General features: G+C 42.5%; 1 protein-coding gene across 4 annotated transcripts in view; it reads right to left on the minus strand.

Annotated features, from left to right (window-relative positions):
• Nucleotides 1-1,162: 1,162 nt before the first annotated feature.
• The window catches only part of EVL (Enah/Vasp-like), a 151,361-nt gene continuing 127,609 nt past the window's right edge, over nt 1,163-24,914 (minus strand). For 2 of the 4 annotated variants that reach the window (XM_034061823.1, XM_034061821.1), the window contains exons 4-14: nt 21,182-21,245; nt 17,656-17,717; nt 13,372-13,601; nt 12,623-12,744; nt 9,233-9,293; nt 7,160-7,226; nt 5,767-5,833; nt 5,601-5,663; nt 3,245-3,311; nt 2,810-2,867; nt 1,163-1,772 (exon numbers count right to left, since the gene is read on the minus strand). In XM_034061823.1, the coding sequence (XP_033917714.1) occupies nt 1,735-1,772; nt 2,810-2,867; nt 3,245-3,311; nt 5,601-5,663; nt 5,767-5,833; nt 7,160-7,226; nt 9,233-9,293; nt 12,623-12,744; nt 13,372-13,601; nt 17,656-17,717; nt 21,182-21,245 (899 nt within the window). In that variant the 3' untranslated portion in view covers nt 1,163-1,734. The remainder of the gene's footprint in view (nt 1,773-2,809; nt 2,868-3,244; nt 3,312-5,600; nt 5,664-5,766; nt 5,834-7,159; nt 7,227-9,232; nt 9,294-12,622; nt 12,745-13,371; nt 13,602-17,655; nt 17,718-21,181; nt 21,246-24,914) is intronic. The other 2 variants (XM_034061822.1, XM_034061824.1) reach the window with 2 other exon arrangements.

Here is a 24,914-nt window from a genome sequence, read left to right on the forward strand (position 1 = left end):
CTGCCCTGTTGTAGCGGCGTAACTAGCCCAGCATGAAAGGACAGCCTTCTCCACAGAGTAAACAGGCAACCTGACTTAGTGTCTGAAAGGGAAATCCTCTGGCATTGCCACTACTGCAAATAAGCCACCCTGGGCATCCCTGTCGCCATAAGCTGGGAACCAGCAAAGTGCTAGTGCTGCCAGGTCTGCTCTCCTGCTCCTATCAGCCAAGCTTCCCCTTCCACTTGGGCACACCTTGCTCCTATAGCTATTAAGTGGCCCTGTGCAAACTTCAGCTTATTATGTCTTAATTATATGAGGCCTGCAAAGGCAGAAGAAGAATAGGAGAAAAACTCATTTACAGCAGGTGGCTGATGTTAACAGAGGGCACACCATATCCAGGGTGTATACTCGGCCTGAATTACAACATGGTTATTACTGACCTTAGGCATAATGCCACATTCCAAGGGAGAAAGTGAGCCATGCCAGCCCCCAACTTCCTCAAGATTAATTAAGACTATGGGAGAGTTTCACAGTTGTGATTATCTGAGAAGCAGCAGTTTTGAAAAATACTTGACATTGTCAGGTTTGCCATTAAATGGGTTTATAATTAAGAAACACATGAGCTACTGTATGAGGTCATTATAATCTTTGCTGTTACTGATCCTTGCCTGTGCTCTTCATACTGGAAAGGCTCCTTCTTGTGCTTCTGGGGCTGTTGTTTGTTGTGCACATCAATGTCTGACAGCTTTAATTCCCGTGTGGAATCTTACCTCACTGTTTAACCTGTCTCTCACCTCCTGCTGGCATTAAATGGCTAACAGCCATCAAGCTCAGGCTGGAGCTCACTGTTGAATTAAACAGGGACTTCTGTATTTAATCTGCAGTAGACCCACATTATAAAGACCAGACTGTCTTCTAAAAGGCAGATTTAATTTGAAGAGTGCTAAAGAGCAATCCCACACTTTCCAAGCCAAAGCAGGTAACATTTACAACTAACTGCAAAGCACACCCCACCCTGCCTCCTCCCCTGGGTCTGCTCAGGTTCTCTCCTCCTGTTCTATGGCACTGGCTAGGCAGAGCTGTCAACCCACAGTGAGTCTCAGTCACTTTCCTTTCATCATTAACTCAAGTGACGTAAAAGTGCAGCTCAAGTGATGAATGAAACAAAGAAAGGCAGGGCCATGTGGACAATAAACAGTTTATTACCAATATGAACACAGATACTGTGATGCACTGACGTACCATTTTTTTTTATATTGTGATAACTCTGAGACAAAGAACTTGTTGGCTGACAACTAACATGTCTCTGTTTCTTCTTGTGATGCCTCAATACATTTCTGTTGGCAAAGGATCTTCATTTACATTGCAGACTACTAGTAAAATTACTTTGAAGTCATCTATCAAAAGCAAATGGTTCACGTGTGTTCTTATCTACTACTAAAAAGAAAGGTAATACATTTAAATAAGCAAATACAAAATACAAAAAAGGCTGACAAATCCAATGTGCAGTGTCAGATGAAATCTAAAAAATCCAGAAATTTAAAATTTAATATTCTTTAGATTAAGACTTTTAAAATGAAGTGAATCCAAGGCAGCAGCAAGCTTCAAAGTGTGCTGAGTCTGCTAATAAAAAGGGTATAAGAACAAAGACAGTGCCGGTGTCCTCTCTCACCATCTTGCATGACCTTGGTACACTTAGAAATGATCCGATCTTCCTAGCATTCTTAGTACCGTCCAAATGCTTTGCAATCATTATGTTGTACTGATTCTACTCAACTCCTGCCGTATGGCTAGAAAACCAAACCAAAAGGTTAATGTGTAATGTCATACCCAGTGTGATGGAAAATGCTAAATTATAGAGGTTGCAGAAAGTACACGCTGGTAAAATGATGAGTGGAGGGTAAAAGGATGAGTAAGGGTAGGCAGCTGTTTGCTTGCAAACTGCAGTACTGGTGTAAGAAGTTGCATCTGCGGTTTATGTGAATGTCTTATTTTGCACTGGAATGAACTAGGAATGCTCTGAGGGCCAAGCTGCTGGGACGGTAGCAAGGGTCTCCTCAACTGCAAATTGCCCAAGGGTTTGTGAGCACACAGGTCTAGGGCAAGGGGACAGGGAATGGATTTTAGCTGTTTTACAGTCTCCTCTCTTTCCCCTTCTGTGTGAATCTAAGATGGAGGGTGCAGGGTGTGGAAATGCATCTTCATATGCCCTGATGTGGGCTTTAGATACGGATTTTGCTGTGCATTTCAGTAATGGCAGTGAAAAAACACTTTTAGTTGTATATTGCATGGCAATTTGTAAAACAGTACTGACACATTTAGTACAGTTGTACTTTTCAATAAATTATAAAAATACATGGCTATTTGGAAAGCTGGAATTGAATGAAGGTCTGAAATAGCTCTTCAAGAATAGGAAACCTACAGAAGATGCTTGTGATGGATTTTCAGTTTGGTACCTTTGTCCCCTCCTCATCCCAACCTGTGTGGCCAGCTAGTTACAAATGATTTCACGCTCCCTGATTGTGATAAACTGACATGCTATGGGAAGGCCATCTCTCATCCTCTCACCTGTGAGAAACACCAGCCAGTGAATTTCTCACAGGCTGGGCATGAAAATGCTCACCAACAGCACAAAAATAAAGGATGTAAACACAATGTCACAATCAGAGCTCACTTAAAGTAGATGCTTATTCTTCAAATGTGTATATAAATCAGAGCTGCTCATAGAAGTCTGAAAACACCAGGGAACTCTCTGCAGTTCCTATCATCTTATCTATGGGAAATTAGTCATAAAGATGAGAAAAATAATAATTTTTCTCTTTCTTACCATCAATTATCTCCTCTTTCACTTTGTGTAACTCTCTTACAACTTCCTCCAATATTTCCTGATGAGACAAAACACAAGTCAGCTGCTCAGAATTTCCTTCTAACTGGTGGAAGAAAATGCAAGTTTAACATGGTTGTGCTTGTCCCCCACCTCCTCTGATGATCAGAGCCTAGAACTATTAACAGCTACATTGGCACTCCCAGGCCAAGGATGCAGAAGATACTGGCATATTTATTTGCACATTTCTCTACAGACATCTTGATGAAATAGCAGTGAGATTGTGCTCTCTTGCTGCTTACCATCTAGCCCTCCTCTAAGCACCTAGTTGTAGAGGAAATCAGAAGACTGAACAGCTGTTTTGCTTGTACAGCGCATGCATGGGGGAAAATGGGTAGCTCATCAAATCTCGGAGGTGTGAAAGACCTTTACACTCACCTGTTTCATTCGATCAAAATCTAAGGCATCCATAGCCACATCATTGCTGCTGCTCACTGGCTTCATCCTGGAGAAAGGGAAAAAGAACATTAAAAAAGCCCATCAGTTCCTTGCAGTGGACATTAAGCTACACCTGCCTGATAGTGTGGATGAAACACACCCCAGAGCAGGAGCATCCGTGTTTGAGTGCTGAACCAGAGGCTCCCTATTGTGCTGCTCAAGAGTGTTTGGCAGCTGGTGAGCAGCACTGCTCCTGTTTGCAACCTGACCCTCAAAGATGCTGCTTTCTCCTATTGTAGACATACTGGAGGGAGTGCAAAGACTGCAATGAAGCTCAATTTATTGGTGGGGTTTTTTTTGGTGTTGGGAGTCTCAATGATTTCAGAATAGAAAATGCTGAGATGTCTTCAGGGGATAAAGCCTGTTTAATGATGTGTTTTATTACAGCATCTGAAATTTACAAGCTAGATGTCTGGTTTTCTCTCACAGTCTGTTTTCTGTACAGCAACTTTGTCTTAGCCACCTAAACTTCAATTGGTGCTAAAGTAATAGCAGAAAACAAGTTAGAAAAATATTACAGGAAAAGTAATAACCCAGTAATCCTTTCCTTGGAAGGCCTGACTGAGTCAAGTGGAGCTTGTTGGTAGCACTGTGTAGCACAGGTACTTTTTCTTGAGTCATAAACAAAACCAATCAGGCTAGTACACTTGAGTGCTATCGATCTTCCAGGATGTTATCAAGTCAGTGGGCTGAACTCTGATGATGGCTGATAAAATAAATGAAGAATGAAGAAGCTGCTTGACTTTCTCTTTTAATCAGTAACTCTAAAAAACTTCAAAAATTAACTATGCTATCTAAATAACAGGAAAAGCTTCAAATAATTTTATCATCTTTGGGCCTAAACTGGGGCATGGTGGAGATTCTGTCAGTCCTGAAAGTATGCTTGGTCTAGTAACCCCTTCTCAGGAAAATCTTAACAGGTCTCCCACCATCTTACAGCTAATCTGGGAATTAAGACAGATACAAATGCCATCAAACTGAACAGGAATGGAAACAGGTCACTGCTGAGAGAGGGTTTTGGAAACCTGCTCTGCTTCCTCCACAGAAGTTGTTTGAGCAAGCAAACACTGAGCACCACTTCAGACATTAAACTAAGAAAGCATTTTTTCCCACTGAACTAGTCTGCCTCCCAAGAAGGAATGGCATAGAAGATAGCTGGTGAAAACTTGATGGCTGTTTTAAATAGCCCATGTTTCATTCCCAATTGAAAAAAATTAATGGTCTTTCTATATTGAAGCTCTCACCTATTTCCTAGAAACAACATATCCCATTGGTTTTAGGAGAACTGGAAAGGCTATATTTTGTTCTAGTAACACTGATGCATCCCTCTGAATGTTTGGGCAGGGCATGTTCCAGCATCTTTTAACACAGCAGCAAGTACATGCAGATAGTTGCCATTGGCAACTTTCTCTCTTCAGACTATCAGTACTGTCATATATATAACAGTGTAAACTAAAGGACATCTCTTGCAGTGAACACTAAACATATGTAAGCCTGTGTTCTGCCTCCTTATTCAGCTTATCCATCCATCTCAGTGTCCACTACTGCATTAATACTGTGTCATTCAAGACCAGCAATGGAAGGAAGTCTCTTTAGCTGTCCAACAAACTTTATCTCAGTCTTTGTGGTGGTAAGAATATGGGTGATAAAACTGCAGCTTGGCTGTTCACATTGATGGGACATTTGGAGTCCTACTTTAGGCTTTTTGGCTTTTGACACCTGCCAGCTTTTATACTCTACGTTTCTGAATGCCTTTTCTGTGGCTAGAACTTTTTACAGCTTGATGTTAACTTATTCCACCAAGCTTTGCTGTTCTTTCTCATGCACCCACTGCAGCTGCATGGATGGAGGAATAACTTCCCTTTTCCCAGCTGCAAGCTCCTCAGATATTTCTGACTTGGCTTTGAATTTCTGCAGAGGCTGGACAATTAAGACCTCTTCTATTGGCAGGGTCATCCTGTACCTGCTGTAAAAAGATGCTTCAAAACCTGCTTTTCAGATGGCACAGTGTACTGCCAAGCTCGTGTCTCTGCTTCATGAGCATAGATGCTTTAAGTGCTTGCTTAAAATGTGATTAATGTCTGTGATGCCTGTGCACACCTGAGCAGGGGGCTGTTTCCATGGAACAAGCTTCTGACACAACACATTCCACCTTCACACTTTGTGCAGCGACAGACAAAGCAGAATGTAAGAGAATGAGTAAATGATGTCACAGAAGACAAACATTAATGCTGAATGATGGGATTAACCAAAGGACAAGCCAAGATGGTTAAGAAGCCAGGCTGTTAGCCAGTACCTAGAAGACACGTGGGATTGTGTGGGGCTCTTAGCTTCACAGCTCTTCACCACTGATGGATTTCTATAGCAATGGAATGAAACGAGAAATGAGTTGTGCACGTGCCACGGGACAGCATGACCATCCCAACTGCTAGCCAGCCAGAGGGACACCCCATGCAGCTCACCTAGAAAGTAATGAAGATACAGGTTTTTCAACAGAATTGCTCCTTTCCCATGGCTTCTTCCCAGAGTCTGAAAAACAAAAATGAAAAGTTACTGTTGATTATTTTTTCTATAAAGATAAAAATATCCTGAAGTTTTGTCTTACACAACTGCTTTCATTCAGTGAGGATGAGCGACTTAGAAAGATCCAGGAAAGGACTGATTGAATGAATTAATATTGTAAGAATATAAGAGGTTGCCTATATTACAGAAAAAGCATTGGCATAAATCTGCATAGTGATCCCTTTGATTAGGCACCAGATAGTTAAACACTACTAAAAAAGACAAGGAACTGGATCAGTAGGAGGAAATGCATAAATCATTTCTATTAAGAAATACAGGCTAATTGCTACAAGGCTTATTTTATTACATACAATCCTTATTTATATTTTAAGTTAAAAAGGTCCATTTTTTTTCTTTTTTGTCTGCATAGTTGGCAGAAAATATGGGTGTATCTAAAAAAAGGGAGTGAGACCCCCATGATGCACGTCTCCACAGAGAATTTAATGTTGTCTAGATTTCTAACTTGCAGAGCATTCCTAAAAGCTGCACTAAGCAACCTGTTACTGAAAACGCTTACTATTGTTTTAATCCCCTCCTAAAACAAAGTGAACTGTTTCAGAGACTTCAGTAACACACAACTTCATGCACAAGGGTTTGCTCCTCCGTGAGGTCCTAAAAAGTTCCTTAAAAGAATTATGTCACTCTCAGGAAATGTCTATATATCATTCCTCTTTACATGCATCTTTCTCCTGGCTTCCTCCCCTTCCCTTGCAAAGCACGCAAATAGTGGCTTTGTTCCAAAAGGAAGCTGGTCTGGTTAAATACTCATTCCCTTCAGAAAGGTTTCTTTTAGCACATATGAAAGCAAAGACTGATGCAAGAATGAATCTGACTAGCTTGAAGCTTATCTACTGAGAGACAGTCATTTCAACTCATCATAGGAAAAACATATTTTGGGGGATCCTTAACTTCACCTAGCAAATCTCAGGATCAGTCTCATTGCAACAAGCTACCAAGACCCATTCCCCAACTGCATAAACCAGGAGACAGCTACACTACAAAAAAGAAAATAATACAGCTTTTTTACTCTTAGAAGATTTCACAATGTTGAAGACACAGATCCGTAGTTACATGACTGGGCCCCACTAACTAAACTGGCTGTATTGGCATTGTCTTGGCTGTGAAGTGTATAAAATCACAATTTCTTGCTGAGTATAGTTTTTAAAACAACAGGTATTTGAGAATTTTTCTCTTAGTTGCATTCAGAAGTAAGATGATGAACCCAGAGTCTGGAAGTGGTGGAAAAGACTTGATTAAGAAGACAACTATAACACTAGTAGTTTGGTTTAATACCTGATGAATTTTGCTGCTGCTGGGTGGAACCTCGTGTACTGGGTGAAGGAGAGGTGCTAGCATCATCCTACAAAGAGAAAAACAGGACATTACTGAATTCTGGAAATGAAGCAGAGTCCTCTTCTGCTCTGTAGACCAGTTGCAGCACAGGTAGTAAAAAAGCAAGTTTCCTCCAAGCATGTCTAACAGGCACTGCTGCCAAGGTATGGGCTCAAGCTCATTTAAAACTTCAACTTTTCTCTCCCTTTAGCATGGCAAAATAAATACTTTTTAATTCTTGATAATATGGGCATCTTTTCATGATTCCACTGAATCACCCTCATCCCTGTACACCAAACCAGGCTGCATTACCACTCTAAAGTTCTGGCTGCTGATATTTAAATACAAACCACCCACTTCCCAAATTTAGATATGGGAATTGAGCTGTCTGAATGAACAGTAATTCGGATCCCAGCCTCTTAGCCCAGGAGAGCCACTGGTATTAGTAAGAAAAGTCCAGGTACTACCAAATGTAACTAAGTAATACAATACTCCTCCTAAGTAGAAGATTAAACACTACATCACATATTTGGACTCTTTTTTCTGAGTTTCATAATGGATCATAAAACATTCACCTCTGTGTTTGATACATTATTTAGCAACCCTCAAAACACACTCAGGAAAAGCATTAACTCTGCACTGTAAAACGGAATTGCACCCAGTCTGACAGAAGATCCCTCACCACGAAGTGTCCTCAAGGTACATGTCAAACAGATGCTCTCTAAACCACATTTCTGAACAGTTGGGTGCTATCAAAATGTTTGATGTAGGATGCAAACTAATGCAGAGTTTCAGGGGGAGAGAAGAAAGGGCAGAAAGACAGCAAAGGCTGAATAGCTAGAAACTAAATGGTGCCTTTCATCTCTGAGTGCATGACTCAAAACCAGCTTTGGGGCAAAATTTAGAGCAATGGTTGCATAGTGGGTTCAATAGGCAAATTCCATGCTTGAAGCATCCCTTGAGGAACAAGCAAAATTAGCTGCTTTTCTCCTTAAACAGTGCAAAGTGCTTATGCCTGCTCTTGCTACAAACCTTTCAGACTGGGGCGAGACCTACATTTTCCAAATGGATTTCCTACTGAGTAGCTGTTACTTTGTCTTGGAGGCAAGGTCTCTATATAGGTGATACAAGGCACACATGATGCTTTACAAACTTGCAGCCATGGCAGAGAGCCTTCCTGAGGTTAGCAACAAGAATGCTGTAGGAGCAGCAGTCCAGAAAAGCACCACATGGGAAGGGACACAGTGTATGTCCTGGCCTCTCTTGAGACTGGAAAGGTCTCCCATGCTTTACCAGTTCAGTGGGTAAAAAATAAGTGTTTTAATCTGCATGTTAAACTCAAAATTAGTGCATCAAGTTCAGCATAAAGACTGAGTAAAATAAAACCCCTTACTTGCTTTTGTGGACAACATACAAACAGAATAGTTAAAACAGAGGTGAATCAATGTTCTTTGAGGCTCTTCAAGCTCTATCAGCTCATTTTTGTGTAGGTATCATGAATACATATTTTAACCTTTGAATGGTCTAATGCTACCCCTTCACGCTCCCCAGAGACATTTTGCATGTGTGCTCTGGGGTCTGAAGTGAGCTAATTCTTGCTTTACATGGAGGCTGGCAATCCAAAGTTATACCACATAGTTGATGATCCACTTCAGCTTAGCTGAAACTGCAAATTTAAAATAAGAATCATAAACTTATTTCAAATTTGCTTATCAGAAGGTTCAATGCATCTTCTGATGAGGCAAGAACCTACCATACCTACAATACTTGGATCAGACCATGAGAAAGCACCTATTAACCTAGTTTGGACAATACCTCACCTATGAATAAGGCAGCAATTCTTGTTTGTAGGCTGCTGTTCCCAGAAAGGTGGAAGCAGTTACACTGAGCTTTTGACTGAATGTGCAAATCTATTCCTGGATCAGCACTGCTTGTCACTGCCTGCCACACAGTGAATGAGCACAGGACCTTGGCTTACAAGGCAGCACATCAACATATTTGCAAGAGCAGAACAGTGAGCAATCTTTCACTTACATTCTGGCTTTCCTCTTCCTTTTTGTCAGCTGGCTTGTCTGACTGCGACGCTGCTTTCCTCCTTTGAAAAGGAAAATGAGAGAGAACACACAGTCAACCCTCTAGAAACATATCTTCCATGTGGGAAGGCTGATTCAGGCTCTGGTGGGAGTTATTATTTACTTAGTTCATCCAAGGAAATGTGATAAAGGCTGATGTGTTTGGTTGTGTAGGATTAGGGCGGAGGGGAAGAATACAGATCTTGGTGATACAACTCGGAGAGGGGCAAAATTATGAGGTGTTTAACAAAGGAACACAGGGTGCAGAGCATAAGGAAATGTGTTGCAGTGGAGGAAGGAAGCACAGCTGGATATGAAACTGGGTGAGAAAGGGATGGCTTCTCTCTAGGGCCGAGGAGGCGATGGCTGGCTCCTGTGTTCTAACAGGACTAACACCCCAAATCACCAAGGGCTTCTGAAGGTTTCTGAAGACCAAGCTAACCCTCCCCCAGGTGGTTCAGGTGGGTATTGCAGAGATGACACTGTTCTCAGCTAGCTCCAGGATCATTTTGCCACCTGTCCTTTATCCCCCCATCCCTATTCCCACTCAGAGAAAGGGCTGTGGCAGTGATCCCATGCGATTGCATGAGAGTCAGAAAAGCCCTTCAACCCACGTCCATCCCCACTGGAAAAGATCAGGCACTGTTTCTGCCCAGTCAAGACCCCTTCTCCCCTCAGGGTGGGAAAGCTCTGGCTGGAGACTAAGAGCCAGGAACCAAGTGCACCAGCCTGGGTTTTCAAGTGCCTTTGATGAGTCTCAAATCCAGCTCAAAGGCAGCAGAGCTCCTAAACCCCTTGGCAGTGTTGGTGATGCCTACAGAAGTTGAGAGAGCATCTGTGATTCTCACACTGTTCTGCTTCCTGAGGAGAGGCAAAACTTTCTGAGAAGCAGTGGCAAAGAGTTGCAGTCCATTCACTGGATCAATTGGATATGAGAGTAAACAAAGATGTCGGTTTTTTATCTTTGAAGAGCACATGGTAAAACTTCCTGGGTGTTAACCACACTGGCAGAGGAAAACCATATTCTTGATTTTCAAGTCCTATTTAGGGTCTAAAGAGTACTCCAGTGTGTCAGGCACTGATTCTCTAGACATCTGATTTCCCATTTTAGACAATTAGGGGAACTACGGCTCTAGTCTCCACATGAACTTTGGTTGTGATGATCCTTATCCACCTGTGAACACTACCCTTAGCAGATGTTTTTTAAAACACTAATATGATAGATGTTTCATTTAGTCTTGCTTCTGAAGTGGACAAAACTAATCTCACAGAACAAAAAATCCCAATGGCACTTCGAAAGGCTTCTGAGTTTCAAAGCACTGCTACAGGTTTGTCAAAGGATTTTTTTGTTTCGTATCACTGGCAAAAGAAAAGCCTCACTGGATACAAAAATTTGAGTCTTTTCTGTAAATTTGACAGAAAACTAGGAGTAAAACACATGTGTTTGTAGGACGCAGAGCTCTGTGGGAATTATTTCCAGTTATTCAGCTGCATTAATAATTTTATTGGATCAGCAATAATTTTTATATTTTTTTCTAATATTGACTTGATTCTTCTGAGAGAAAAGCTTACAACGATTACAAACTTCAGTGAGGGAAATATTTCCCCGGGTGAGAGACCAGTGTCAGATTTATGTCCTGCAAGAAACTTAACTGGGCTAGAAATTATAGTAGTTTGTGAGAGAGTTCATTAGTCTGCTTGCACTTCAGTCCTGAAGCAAAGGGCTGTTCTCATGGGGGCCACTAATACTAGAGAGCAGTATTTTATACCACCTGACCTCTTAGAAGCATTTTCCTTCATTACTTGCCCAGCATTAGATGCATTCCCTGTTTCTGAGCATATGGTTTTCTGCTCAGCAAAGGGCCCCTGGTATCTCAGGCTTGTCACTCAGTAATTTCTGTACTGAACATGCTCAGTTAAAAGAAATAATCTTTCTAACTCCTGCCTACCAGCTCGGTAAGAGCAATTTAAAACACAGTGCCAGGTTCTTCCCTTTTCTATGTCATCACAAATAAAGAGGGCTCTGCAGCCAAAAGAAAGCCTCTCAGTAACAGTTTAACAGCATATGCCCAGATCGCACACTGGACTGAAAATTCATTACAATTCCATGGCTTTGTGAAGCAAAACTTAGGAAACAATTCTGTTGCTGTCAATGCCCTGGGAAAGGATGCTTATGGTAGTGCAGGTTCTTTTGTTAAGATACTGAGAGAATTTGACCCTGAATACCTGAAGATACCAGAATCCACTGCCAAAAGCTGTACTGGAGTACGTGTTAGACTAGAACCACTGAAATTTGCAGGATTTCTATAACCAAGCATATGAGATGTCCATTTAACCTGTCTGCTTGAACAGAAGGGGTTACCCCAGCATCTAGTCACGGAACCTTACTTTGCTTGCAGATGTCGTTCAGTTCAGCAAAGTCAGTCTTGACAGGTAGCAGAACAAAATCGATCAGAAGGTGAACCAGTAAATAACTATTAAAAGCTGTTAAGCTATTTTAGTTCAGAAAAGAAAGTGATCTGTTTGGTATTTTACACTGCTGGAATATTTTATAGGGTTGTGTATCCATCCTCTGAACTGGAAACTGGTTTTGTATTGGACAATATATTTAAGAACTCCATCTCTGCGCACTATACAACTGTACCCACTCTTCATTATTTTACTCATCCTTTTCTTTCACTATTCATAAGTTGAAAAAGAGCTAAAAATCAAACATCTAACGCTAGGAGCTTGGGAGTCTGACAGAACATTATTGATGGAATCAGGAGAAAGCAGAAAGAAAAAAATAATTGGAATAATTGAGTGTCTTTTAACAGCTGGTAGCTTGATACATCATGACTTACTTTAGATGAGAATAACTTGGCTAGCCTGTCTGAAATGCACTGAGAATCAATAACAATTCACCTGCCAAGATGTTGCCCTTTTATTGTACTTCTGTTATTGTTTTTAGGTTCAACATCCTGAATGTGTTGCATAAAGAATAATTTTAAGTACCTTTCATAGTTTATCTGAATACAGTAGCTTTGAAATAGATCTGGTAAAATGGCAAAAGTCCAGAGGATATATTTGTCACCATCTTTGAAGGCTACCACACTGAAGGATTTCTTACAGCAGCTAAACTCTTCCAGATATCATTGATGCAACATCTACAGTTTCAGATACATATATATGTATGCATATATATATACACACATAGCTTCACCAGGCAATGCTGGTGACTAGCATCTATGTAGATCCGGTCACATTTCAAAGAAGCACCAAAGTGACCCACTGATCACCAAACTGACAGCATCTTGCTCCACAATTTGCTGCAGAGCTCACGCTAGTGCTTACTTGAAGTCTGAATACAAACCTTTTTGCCAGCAATTTATTCATTTCTTCCATTAGTCCTCCTCCGCCTCCTCCACTACTTGTTCGATTGGCATCACTTTTAGAGACCCCACTGGGGCTGGACCCTCCTGAACCATCTTCTGGCTGAAGACAGAAACAAGCATTGGAATTAATGAAAATTAATTACAACCACACTCTCAATGATCAGTTTTTCCTAATTATTAGAAGAAGTGATCACCATCACAGCCCAAAACCAGAGATGGGATGTGTTCTGCCTTGGAATAAAGACCTTATAAAGACCAAGAACTGTCTGGGTGAGGCAAATATATGGGCAAATGATGAAAAACCCCAGAGTTTTCAGAGCACCCCCAGAGTGATCTTTGTTCATGATTATGTTTATGCATGCTTATGCAACCTTTACCTAAGTGGACACCTATTGATGTGCTGCCTCAACAGTCTACACTGTTTTTGGTAATCATGATGCAGTTTTAACCACTTATAATGAAAACACTAACAGTGCAATGGTGAGCTTTGCAGAAGTACTGAAATCCTGGCAACGTGAGAACTCACAGTGATTTGATAATGAACATTTTCTGAGGAGTGGGAATTCTACCAAACATCTGCTGCTCAGCTGTATTTTCACTACAAATTCACATTTCAGAGTTCACCTAAGGGGGGGCAGCTGAAGCGTGTTTCACCATATTTCACAGTGGATTTGCAGGTCATTACACCAAGCTGCACCAGAGAAGAGTCCCAGTGCCACCTCCTTACCCGTTGAACTCTCCTTAGTTTGGCACCAGCCAGAGCTGCTGCGAGCCCTGACACTGACCCATCTTCAGTGCCAACCCCTTGACCAGTGCCTGCCGGCAGGGGGGGAGGTGGGGGGGGTGCAGCTCCCATGGGTGGCGGAGGGACTGGGGGGGGTGGTGGAGGTGGGGGCCCCCCGGACGAAGTGGGGATCACAGCAGCGCCACTGGGATGACCAGGTGGAAGTGCTGGGCCTGAAATACAGAGAATATGAGTTACACTTGACATACTGTCTCCTCCAGTCTGTACACAAGGTCATGTTTTTGCTCCCAGGGTCATGACCTGACTGCATGACGAGTGATCAATGCAAGGAAGCACCAAGCATATAGGAAAATGGGAAATGGTAGTTGCATCAGTGGTCAATCAGCTACAGGTGTGTCCTCCTGCAACACCCTGTCACTGATAAACTAGCCTTTTCCCTCCTCCCTGGCTGGGCTAGTGTTTTATTCTGTGCTAAACTCAAAACATAGACAACACTTCCCAATTCATAAGTGTCATCTTCTGCTCGTCTCATAGATTTCTACATGCAGATAATAAACAACATCAACCAACTCTGTGGAATTTAGTTAACATCAGTTTTTCACCAGACTCGTGGACTACAGTGACACATCCTCCTTTCTGTTAATGCAAGGTGTATGGCTTCAGCCAGTCTTGCAAAACAGTGGGGGAGACTCCAGCTCCAAGCACCCCGAGGTTCAGCAAAGCTCCTCAAGCAGCAGCCTGTTGGAAGGGCTGGTGGTGGATAACTCCATTGCACTGTTTTGCCTGTCTGTAACTGGTCAACTGAACAAATACACCTGCCCAAGGGTATTTCTCCACATTATACTCTCTCAGAACAGGCTGCTCCTGGTATGTAATCACAAGTTCAGTTGTTCAGTATGTGTTATTTTGAAAGACAGGCAGGTTTTGACTGAGGAACATTTGGGAACTGTATTTAACATCAACAGCCTGTTTTTCTTCTTGTCTAGGTTTTCTTACAATACTGCCTTATTTCTGTGGCTATTTCTGCCATTATTTCACACTCCCAATTCCATTCTTGAACTGAACCATAGCTGCTATTAGAAATAATTTAAGCATTTCAACCCCTCTCACAAACATAACAGCCAGTAATTCACTGTGGGTGCAGTAAACTGTAATTGCAAAACTACACCCACCTAATTAGAAGACAGCCTGAGGCAAAAATTGAACTGAGTCAAAATAATGGACTGATGTGAGCTTAAAATAACTTTATTGAACTAAGTAGATTTCAAGAGCTTATATCAGTAGGACTGAGCCTCTAGTGGTTGCAATAATATTTTTAGCAGAAAGCAAAAGGAAATGTCTCAGTTTTCTTCCTTTTCTAAACACATCATTTAAGCATTACATGTGGTTATGAACAGGAATGGATCCGAGCAAAAAAATGTACGAATTGAATTGCAAATAGGCATTACTTGTGACTGTTCTAACTCCACAGGCTTTAGATGAACACTAGAAATCAAGACCATATGCAAAGTGGCAGACCCAAGTTCTTGATCTGCTGCAATGAAAAAGGTTTGCTGGAATAGTTATAGTGACAAGTCCTACACTACAAATGCAGTTTATACCAGGAAGTTACACAAGCACAGGGGATTCTATAACAAAACTATGTGACATCTTTTGCTAGTAACAGAAATGCCACTTAAAAAAAAGAATAAAAATCACAGCTTCTACCAGTACTGATACACGGACAACTAGTCAACCGCAGACCTGGCCTCCGGCTTCAGATGAGCCCATCCCTACATTTGGACCAGCTGAAAATAGAGTTTGTACTGCAAAGTGCAATTTGACTTTGCTGAATGATAAAAATCTCCTTCTGGGCTAGTACAGTAAGAATATACATTGCAAGAGCCCAGCTACAGGGCCCTGGTCCTGTAATTCTTGTTTTCTGCCTTGCTTTTAGCTCAGAGGGTCCCTGGACCAGCCGTGAGTGATTTCGGTACTTTTACACTTTTCAGGAATGGCATGAAGCAGAAGTAGCCTTTGGTCTCTCAGCTTTTCTTCTAGTGGTCACAGGCAGTGCCAATGGGGCTTTTTAAACAGCTGAAAGCTAAGGCTTTGTACAGGTCACAACTCATTCAAAATCAGTACTTACTCAAGTGGGCAATGGCTGGTGAAGTCATGTAAGGAGGGGTCCTCCTGGGCATAGTCACCTCAGACACAGCAGCGTAAGGGGGAGGCAATGGAAGACAGTGTGACACGGGCTGATACCACTGCTGAGGAGGACGTGATGATGGATGGGAGGATGGGGAGGGAGCCTGGCCAAAGGAGCTGGGGGTGCTGATGATGGTGGGCAGTAGGGAAGATAGTGCAGGTCCTAGGTGTGGAAAGAAGGACCCGTCCACACTTTTCACCTGGGTCGCAGAGGGGTCTAAAGCAATTTGTTCTTCAGGATGGCCATTCAGAGGTGCATTTGCCAAGGTCTCCTGGCTTGCTTTGCCTGTGGGCCCCTTGGCTGTCTCAGGCAGGGCAGGAATCAAAGGCAGGATGGTGGGACCTCGTGGTTGAGGGACATCACCCCTCTGCAGAGGTGGTGCATTTGTGGCAGAGGAAGCAGAAGACCAAGGAGAGCATGAAAGAGAAAGGCGCCTGAGAGTCTGGCGAGCGGCAAAGGTAAAGTGGGAAGGATGGGGAGGTGGTGGAGATAGTGAGGTTCGCCTGATGCCTGGCATTATGGTCCTGAGGTTTGGGCAGGCTGGAGAGGGGGAACCTGGGCCTGTTGGCAGCTCGGAGGCTGAGTGACTGTGCAGGAGCTGTGGTGTGTCTTTGGCTCTCCACAGGGGTCTGAAAGAGAGTGGACTAGTGGGCTCGGGGACAGTGGGTGCCGAAGAGACAGCATTGGCATGAGGTGGTGATAGGGGCGCAGCACCAGAGGCAGGAGCACCGAAGTCACTGCAGGTGGGAGGAGGAGACTGAGGCTGAGAGGGGGGAGAGCACATGCTTATCTGACGGGTGGAAACTAAAGAACAGAAAAGACAAATGAAAAGAATAAGATGGATACGCGGCAGGAATGAAACCAAGGCAAAGCGGAACAGAGAAAAAGGAACCGTGAAGTAAACGCAAACAGAAACTCAAACAAAGCAAAGAGGAGATGGTGCAGGCACTGGCGTGGGGGTTTCCAATCCTCAGCAAAACTGAGCCTGTGTTGAACAGGACCCTGGCAGAACGGGATGGGCTGCATGCTCCAGTGCCAGTGAAGCTCCTCCAGGCCCCATGTGAATCTGAGTCAGGATCACGAGCATCATCCTTGCACCAGGTGAGCTGCAAGAGGCATGCTGAATACTGCAGTGGACACCTTGCAGCCAAGGAGGGAACAGACAGAAGCCCCTGGGAACCACATCCTGCTCCTCACAGATGCTGAGGCAGGGTTTTGGCTATGTTCCCTATGCAGAATCGTACGCAGTAACCTCTGTCGAAACAGAGGCCAACAGCTTCTGTTGCTGACTAAGATATGTGTGTATGTCTGAACTGGTTTCAAGCCAAAACCTAAAAAGTTGTAACAGCTGAGGGAAAACACTGCACTTATGTGGCCAGATTAACTGAAAAACAAAATCCCCAAAACAAAAGCCCAAACACAAGATGGCCATCTTGGCTTGCTTGCTCTGTCTTCTTTCAGAGATGCAAAGCCATACTTTGTTGTTATAAGCTAGTCCTGTCATCTCTCAGCTTAATGCAACTTAATATGCCATAGAAGATTTTCATAAGCTCATTAAATATATATATTTTTTCCATCAAGCTTACAGAAGACTCCTCACTTCATGACCACAAAATCCCCATCAGTGAGCATCTTGAACTATATTTTCCTCTGCACTGTAGTTTGCTTTGTGCTGCAGAGTAATGGGGAGCAACTGACCTGGCACATCCAGCACATTAACTGCTGTGTGCTGACATCCCCTGGAAACATGGAGTCAACTCTTGTGGTGGCTGTGCTACCTGCTCTCCTCATGGGGGTGGAAGGAGAGTGGCCAGAGCCCCTTGGTATGCCTAAAGTCCCCCTCAGCTGTACAAGTTCTTCGAAGTGTTTTCGCACTAGCTTCACCTGATGCCCTGTGCATAAGCCTCTGTGAAACCATGCCCAAATGCATGTAAGTCTCTAGCTGAAAATGCTTTAAAATCTAATCATAGTTGTAACCACTTGTAGCAGTCTAGCACTTGTACAGCACCACACAGACCCCAACTACATCTAGAGAAAACAAGCAAGAAGAGACTATATCTGCTTGGTTTGATACATGCCTGTGGTAGAGGTTCTTCTTTCCAGAGATTCCTGGCGCTGTTGCTGTTGCTCCATCACTTGTCTAAAAGAGCAATACAAAAACCCTCAGTCATTATGTATTCTTTATAATTTTGAGTAAAAGCTTTACACACTGAGAAGCACTCAATCTGTATGTCTCAGCTGGTGTGAGCCAGTTCATCACAGAAATGCTGATCCCTTGAGATGGAGGTGGGTTTGATTTTACTTGCCCGGGCTGCAGTGGTGCCACTGTACACATTGGGGAAGTGTAACCAGGACACTGCCCTTCACCTGCTGGACATGGCAGGGGTTGGATGATCCATTTAAAATAGCTTTTCAGTGTGAGGAACAGTCAGCGCCCAAGGCCAGGAGAGCACAGCAGCCATGAGTGTTGCTAACCTGAAGTGCATGAGCATTGCAAGGAAAGATTAAGGGGTGTCTCACATAAAATGACACAGACCTGAGTCTTTCAGGATCAAGAGCCCACAGGACTTGTGTAAGAATGAAAACATTAGGAAGGTGTTAAGTGCTGTCTGTACAACACCAGATGCACATCCAAGCCCTATGCTGGTGTTGCCAGGGTGGCTGCCAGACTGACATCCCACGCCCCAGCACAGCCTCTTCTGGACCCCAGCCACCGTGTTTCTTCCACAAATGAAAAGCTGATCACAACATTGCACTGCTGCTTTTTGGGCACGTTATTGCTCAGGAGTTGCTCACTCCTGTGCTCCCCAGCCCTCGTGTCCCACACGGAAACGCGCCGCCAAGCATTTTCCCTGTCTCCGCTTCCCAGAGATGTGCAGTTCCCAGGGTCTATCAGCAGAGGTCTTCTCTCGCACGCTGCAAGCAGGAGGAGCTGTACCTGATCCCTGCCACAAACCCACCCTGTCGTTTCTCTCCTTAAAAAGATTGATAGCTAAAACCTAGAATATTTGCAAGAATTTTTTTTGATATGGGCTAAAGGTTTCAACACTAAACCAACTCCGAAATTACCTTACTGAAGCACTGGGTAATAAGGCTTCTTGTAAGTTTCTTCCATGGTTTCTAGGGCAAGTTTGCCTTGAATATATTTGGGCCAGCCTTAACTGTATAGATTTCTTTCTTCTGCAAAGGCTTTACTTCGTGGTCTGTACAGTAAGGCAAGCTTAACTGTAAGCCACATTTTTATTTTCACTCCTTACATAACATTTTGGACAGATCTCCCTGTTAAATATTTTTACTTGTCTCATTCTGAGTCTGCAATTAGAAAAAAAAAAATCTATCTTATTTACATACCAAGAGCACTTTTTAACAGGAAAAAAGTCCAGAAATATAAAGGTATATTAGGTAGGAAAAAAGAAGGTCTTAATTTGCAAAATAAATTTCCCAAATTTAAATTCTAATTTAATAGATGGGAAATAAAAATCCATGATTTCACTGTGGAGGGATCAATCCCAAACTAGTTTTATGTTTAGGACATGCAATCCATCAAATGCAAGCAATTTCTGGAACGCTGTTCTAGGCATCTGAGAAAACTATTCCAGGTGCAAAGGGGCAGTTTTGATAACAGATGGCTGATTCAACTGGTTTCATTTGAGCTCTGACACTTTAAACCAAATAAACAGAAATCTTTACTTCAGTACATACCCTGGCTCTTACTTTATAGTTATGGGCTGAACACATGCAACAGCATCAACTGCACTGATAAAATTTCAATTGTAAACACATGTACTAAGAATTTCCTAAGCATACCATCCCCTACCTTAGCTTGGCATTTATTAGCAAAATTTAATGATGGAAAACAACTTGACATACAGATTTTCTACCTTAGACCTGAGGGAAATTCTAGACTTATCTGGAGGACAGACTTGGAAAACCCCAACCTGACAGAACAGGAAAGAAATATGGGTAAGACATCTTCAAGTTGTTACAGCTGCTGCAGAGCAGACAGAAGTGCAAGGTGCTCCCCAAAATAAGGGTGAGCCATTGCCAGTCCTGTCTGCACTTGTGCAGAAGCAGTTTATATGTGTCTCCCACACTAGATGAAAAAGGAGAAGTTCTAAAGTTTAGCACTAAAGAAGTGCTAAAAGGAGAAGTTCCTACACTCCTAGGAAGTCCAATTTATTCCAGCGGAACTAAATAAAGCCTGACTTCGGCACAAGGCTGCTTAAGGAGTATGCAAGGACTAAAGCACAAGATGGGACAAATTAAACTCTGACTTAACAATATATTGTTGTAACATTTGTGTAAAGGTCTCTAAACCACTGTTAAACAGACAGATCTGTGGGGTAGTTACCATAACTTAATTTTCTTGCCTGCTTATAAGATGTTCAAAAAAGCTAGTCCTAAAATTGGGTCTGTTCTCTTATAGAAGGCATCAGCATAATTAAAGCTGAAAATCCTTCAGTGCAGAAGCAGTGCATTTACTGGCATAGCTTATTCCAGTCCAGTGGAGCAAAAGAGGCTTTCCCAGAACCATGTGCCCTATAGCAGTCAGACAATACCTATGTAAAAGGCTTTTACTGCCTCTAAATGAAAAATATTTTATATATATATATATATTCTTACTAATGTAGTTAAGCTGCTCACACTTTAAATGTACATGACACCAAGACACCTAAATTTGGGGTCTGAGTTACATATGGTCTGAAGAATCAGTGATTTCTATTGGTTAAATGAAGACCTGGATGAGGCCTTTCAGCCAGGTGGCAGAGACAGACAGCATCCTCCCACCTCTGGGTGAGCAGGAACTCTCCTGGATAGCTTTGCTGTCCCAGAGTAAACCTTACAAATCTCAAGTGAAATATTATTATCCACTGAGCCAATTAATAGGCATATGTAAATCCCTACGAAACCTTAGTCCTGGTATACTGCTGCACCAGGTATTTCTGTTGCTGCCACAGGAATCTGGCCTGAATCAGCAAAGCTGCCATGAGATGGGTCTCATAATTTCATTATGGAGATTCCTGCCCACCTCCCTTTGATGTCAAGAACACTCTTAGCAGCTAGAGAAAAGGACGTGTGTGATAATGGCACGAAGTCTAATGTAAGTGTAAAGGTGAAGGGCATGACTTTATACTTTCATTTATTATTTTTGTTTAGACAAAAACATTCATAAAAAGAACAGCATATGTTATAGGAAATAGCTACACACAAAATGGGCCTAAGGTATTACTCAGCATGCAGTCCATCAGGTGCTCTTTGGGCAATATGACTGTCAATGGCCAGCAGATGATCCAGAACAGGAAAAGGGCTAGGCTTTCTTAATTAATATGCCTGAAAAACACACACTCTACAAATCTCTTTTAAACGTGTTTTGTCTTTTGTCTTTTAACTCTGAACATTGCTTGCTTTTGAGCAAAGAGTTTGCCTAGAGCTTCAGTTCATCTCACCCTTTAAAAGCCAATATAGAATCATTAGCAATAATTGCAAAAACTTAGAATCAGCTTAAAATAGATACAAGTAAAAAAAAAACAGCTTATTGGTGAGCAAGGCCTGCACATTCATCCAAGCTACAAACTAGAACTCTACCATAATCGATGAACTCACCTTCTCTGTGCTTCCATCTCATCTGGAGATGGCCCATTCTGGATCTGGCGCTGGCCAGCTGGACCTACAGAAAAAGTGAGAGAATGCTATTAGGAAAGCAAATGTGGCTGACTTTTCCAAAAAACAGTCCACTCAGAGTAATGGTTTCTCCATCTTACTGTGAGAGAAAAACCTCAAGAATTATTGTCTTCCTCTTGATTTTGTTTAATTATTTTTTTCCTATTAGACAAATCATCACATCCATAAATCTTAAGTCCCACTGGGAGAATCCAATGGCTAAATGTGTGAGCAGATTTGTCCACTGTCCAGAAACTTGGCATCATCGAAGCTGTAGACTATATACTAACCCCTTGGAGACAGTGAAGACCCATAGTGTTGCAAAAAATGTCCTGTGGAAGGATAGTCCATCGCACTGGGGTGCATCTCTAGCTTCTGCAGGGTTCAGATCTAGTTTGTTTATTCTCTGCTTGCACAGTGATTCAGTCACAATGCTGAATTTACGAGCATACATGCTAGCTAGTGCTGCTTTGATGCTGAGCTGGTGATGGACGCCCATCACCAGCTACCTGGTGACGCTACCTGATGGAAGGTGCAAGGAAATGCAAAATTAAACAAGCCTTGTACAAAGGTGGCTTTTCTTTTTACAGTGCTGTCAGTCTTCTGCTTCTACAGGGATGCTGGGGAGGGACTATTCATTAGGGACTGTAGTGATAGGACAAGGGGTAATGGGTTGAAACTTAAACAGCAGAGGTTTAGACTGGATATAAGGAAGAAATTCTTTACTATTAGGGTGGTGAGGTACTGGAATGGGTTGCCCAGGGAAGCTGTGAATGCTCCATCCCTGGCAGTGTTCAAGACCAGGTTGGATGAAGCCTTGGGTGATATGGTTTAGTGTGAGGTGTCCCTGCCCATGGCAGGGGGGTTGGAACTAGATGATCTTGAGGTCCTTTCCAATCCTAACTATTCTATGATTCTATGATTCTATATCAAGGTGAGCTTTCACTGGTATTCACCAACAAAACCCAACCACGCATGTTGCCCTTTAAGTCACACCTCTGTTGACTCTGATCATTTTATCTCTGTTCTTGGACATTTAATCAAGCATACTGACACAACATGCTATTTTCAGAAATATTTATTCTGAAAATAACAATAATTCTTGGCAACATAAGTTCCAGTGGTCCTGCATTTGGTGGAAGGAGGATTGTTTCATTGATTTGAAGAGGTGGGTTTCAAGTGGGCCTAAAGAGATGAGAGTTGTGGGTTTCAAGTGGGCCTAAAGAGATGAGAGTTCTAATAAATGCAACAGTCATATTCCTGATAAACAGCACTGAGAAACAGATCACTTATATGCTTGAAAGTATTATGTCTCTTATTTCTTTCATTTTCAATTGTAAAGTTTCATCCTTTTAAAACTTATCTAACAAGAATTAAACCCAAATATGTCACTCACAAATCGTTAAGGATATTTCTCTCCAGTTTCTTTACATGTTTCTGCCAGGCAGAATGTCATCTGGAAACAAATTTAGAAAGTATGACTGTGTGAAAACTGGCAAGATGGCAGAAATGCATTGCAGTCAGAAATTCCAGAGCTGACTGATCCTGATGAAATTGTGCATATTTTTTAAATATACTTAAGGACTAACATTTGCAGAAAGGGAACACAGCATTTTCTGGAAGTACAGCACATGCCAAGTGCAAGGTCCTACACCTGGGTCAGAGCAATGCCAGACACAGCTACAGGTTGGGCAAAAAGGAAACTCATGGTAGCCCTGCAGGGAAAGGCTTGGGGGTGTTGGTCAATGAGAAAATGAATATGAGCCAGCAGTGTGAGCTCACAGCCCAGAAAGCCAACCGTATTCTGGGCTGCATCAAAAGGAGCGTGACCAGCAGGTCGAAGGAGGTGATCCTGCCCCTTTACTCTGCTCTCATGAGACCTCACTTGGAGTATTGTGTGCAGTTCTGGTGTCCTCAACATAGAAAGGACATGGAACTGTTAGAACAAGTCCAGAGGAGGGCCATGAGGATGATCAGGGGACTGAAGCACCTCCCATATGATGAGAGGCTGAGAAAGTTTGGGCTGTTCAGCCTGGAGAAGAGAAGGCTGCGTGGAGACCTCATAGCAGCCTTCCAGTACCTGAAGGGGGCCTACAGGGATGCTGGGGAGGGACTATTCATTAGGGACTGTAGTGACAGGACAAGGGGTAACGGGTTGAAACTTAAACAGCAGAGGTTTAGACTGGATATAAGGAAGAAATTCTTTACTATTAGGGTGGTGAGGTACTGGAATGGGTTGCCCAAGGAAGCTGTGAATGCTCCATCCCTGGCAGTGTTCAAGACCAGGTTGGACAGAGCCTTGGGTGATATGGTTTAGTGTGAGGTGTCCCTGCCCATGGCAGGGGGGTTGGAACTAGATGATCTTGAGGTCCTTTCCAATCCTAACTATTCTATGATTCTATGTATTCCAGTTTTTGGGTATCCCAGAAATGGAGCCAGTGACAACCAGTGAGTTAAAAGCTCTGACATTTAAAAATACCTTTGGATTGGGTATGAAGTGAAGACATTTCACTTCTTTTATGTCTCATGACTGACAACTTAATATCATTTGCCACAGGCCTTCAGCAAACTGTTTAGACAGAAATGCCATATTTGTAAAGATCACACAAAACAGTGAAGCGAGGGGGATTAGATTTTTTGGAAGCAAGCCTCAGGAAAGAAAACTTGCAGGTGTTTGGGAAGCACAGAGCAGGAGGCTCGCATGTTTAAGGTGTTTAAGGTGTAACCAGGATGTCATGTTACTGTGCGAATGCTTGTACTGTGCATCTTCACCACTGAAGCAAAAGAAGGCCACAGCTACCCCTGAGCAGCAGTTAACAGTGTGAATTTAAACAACTTTTGAATTCAGTAGGAAGACAGGTAAGGAATCGATTCAGACTCCACACAGTTATTAGTAGGTCTGGACCCTGGCTCTGGTGTGTACAGGTAACATGCATGTTCACATACACGTACATGTGAGACACTTCAATAAACAGACTTTCAGGTGAAGCATGCTCAAGGCTTAAGTCAGTTACACTTTCCTCACTGGGCAACAAATTCCACCACAAAAAGCCTTACCATGCTCATCGTTGCATATGATTTAACCACAAAAGATTTCCTTTGTATACGGACTCAGAGTATCATACAGAAGATGGCAACTTGATGGAAAGAGGGCTAAAATTAGGTGCCCATATGAAAGTCCAGAGGATGACACAGCAGAAACAACAATTATGCCTTGGCTATAAATCATGTCAAAGTGCATAGGACGCTCTAATGATGCCATCTTAATCCAGTACTTCGACGTGAGTCTTCTCTTGGGGCCAAATGCTCAGAAAAATAAGGCAGTATGGCCAGTTTGACTAATACTAGACACACAGGAGGAATCAAACACCAGACTATCAACACCACAAAACAAAAAAAAAATCCAACTTCTTTTTCCTGTGGGCACTGTCGTGAATTGGATATACAAGACGAAAATCAAACAAACTCAACCAAAAGAAAAAGAAGCTACTTAAGGCCTGAATCAGTAAATAGACATCTGAAAATTCTTTGTACAAGTGGTGACAAATTTGCAGATATTTTTATTTGCACTTTAATTTAAAAAGGCAGACAACTTTTCAGATGCACAGGGTACATGAATGTATGGCCCCCAAAGCACCTTAATTCTTTCACCAATATCTTGAGCATGTGTGAGAGA

This window comes from Melopsittacus undulatus, chromosome 4 (genome assembly GCF_012275295.1).
Source record: "Melopsittacus undulatus isolate bMelUnd1 chromosome 4, bMelUnd1.mat.Z, whole genome shotgun sequence".
Taxonomy (NCBI): domain Eukaryota; kingdom Metazoa; phylum Chordata; class Aves; order Psittaciformes; family Psittaculidae; genus Melopsittacus; species Melopsittacus undulatus.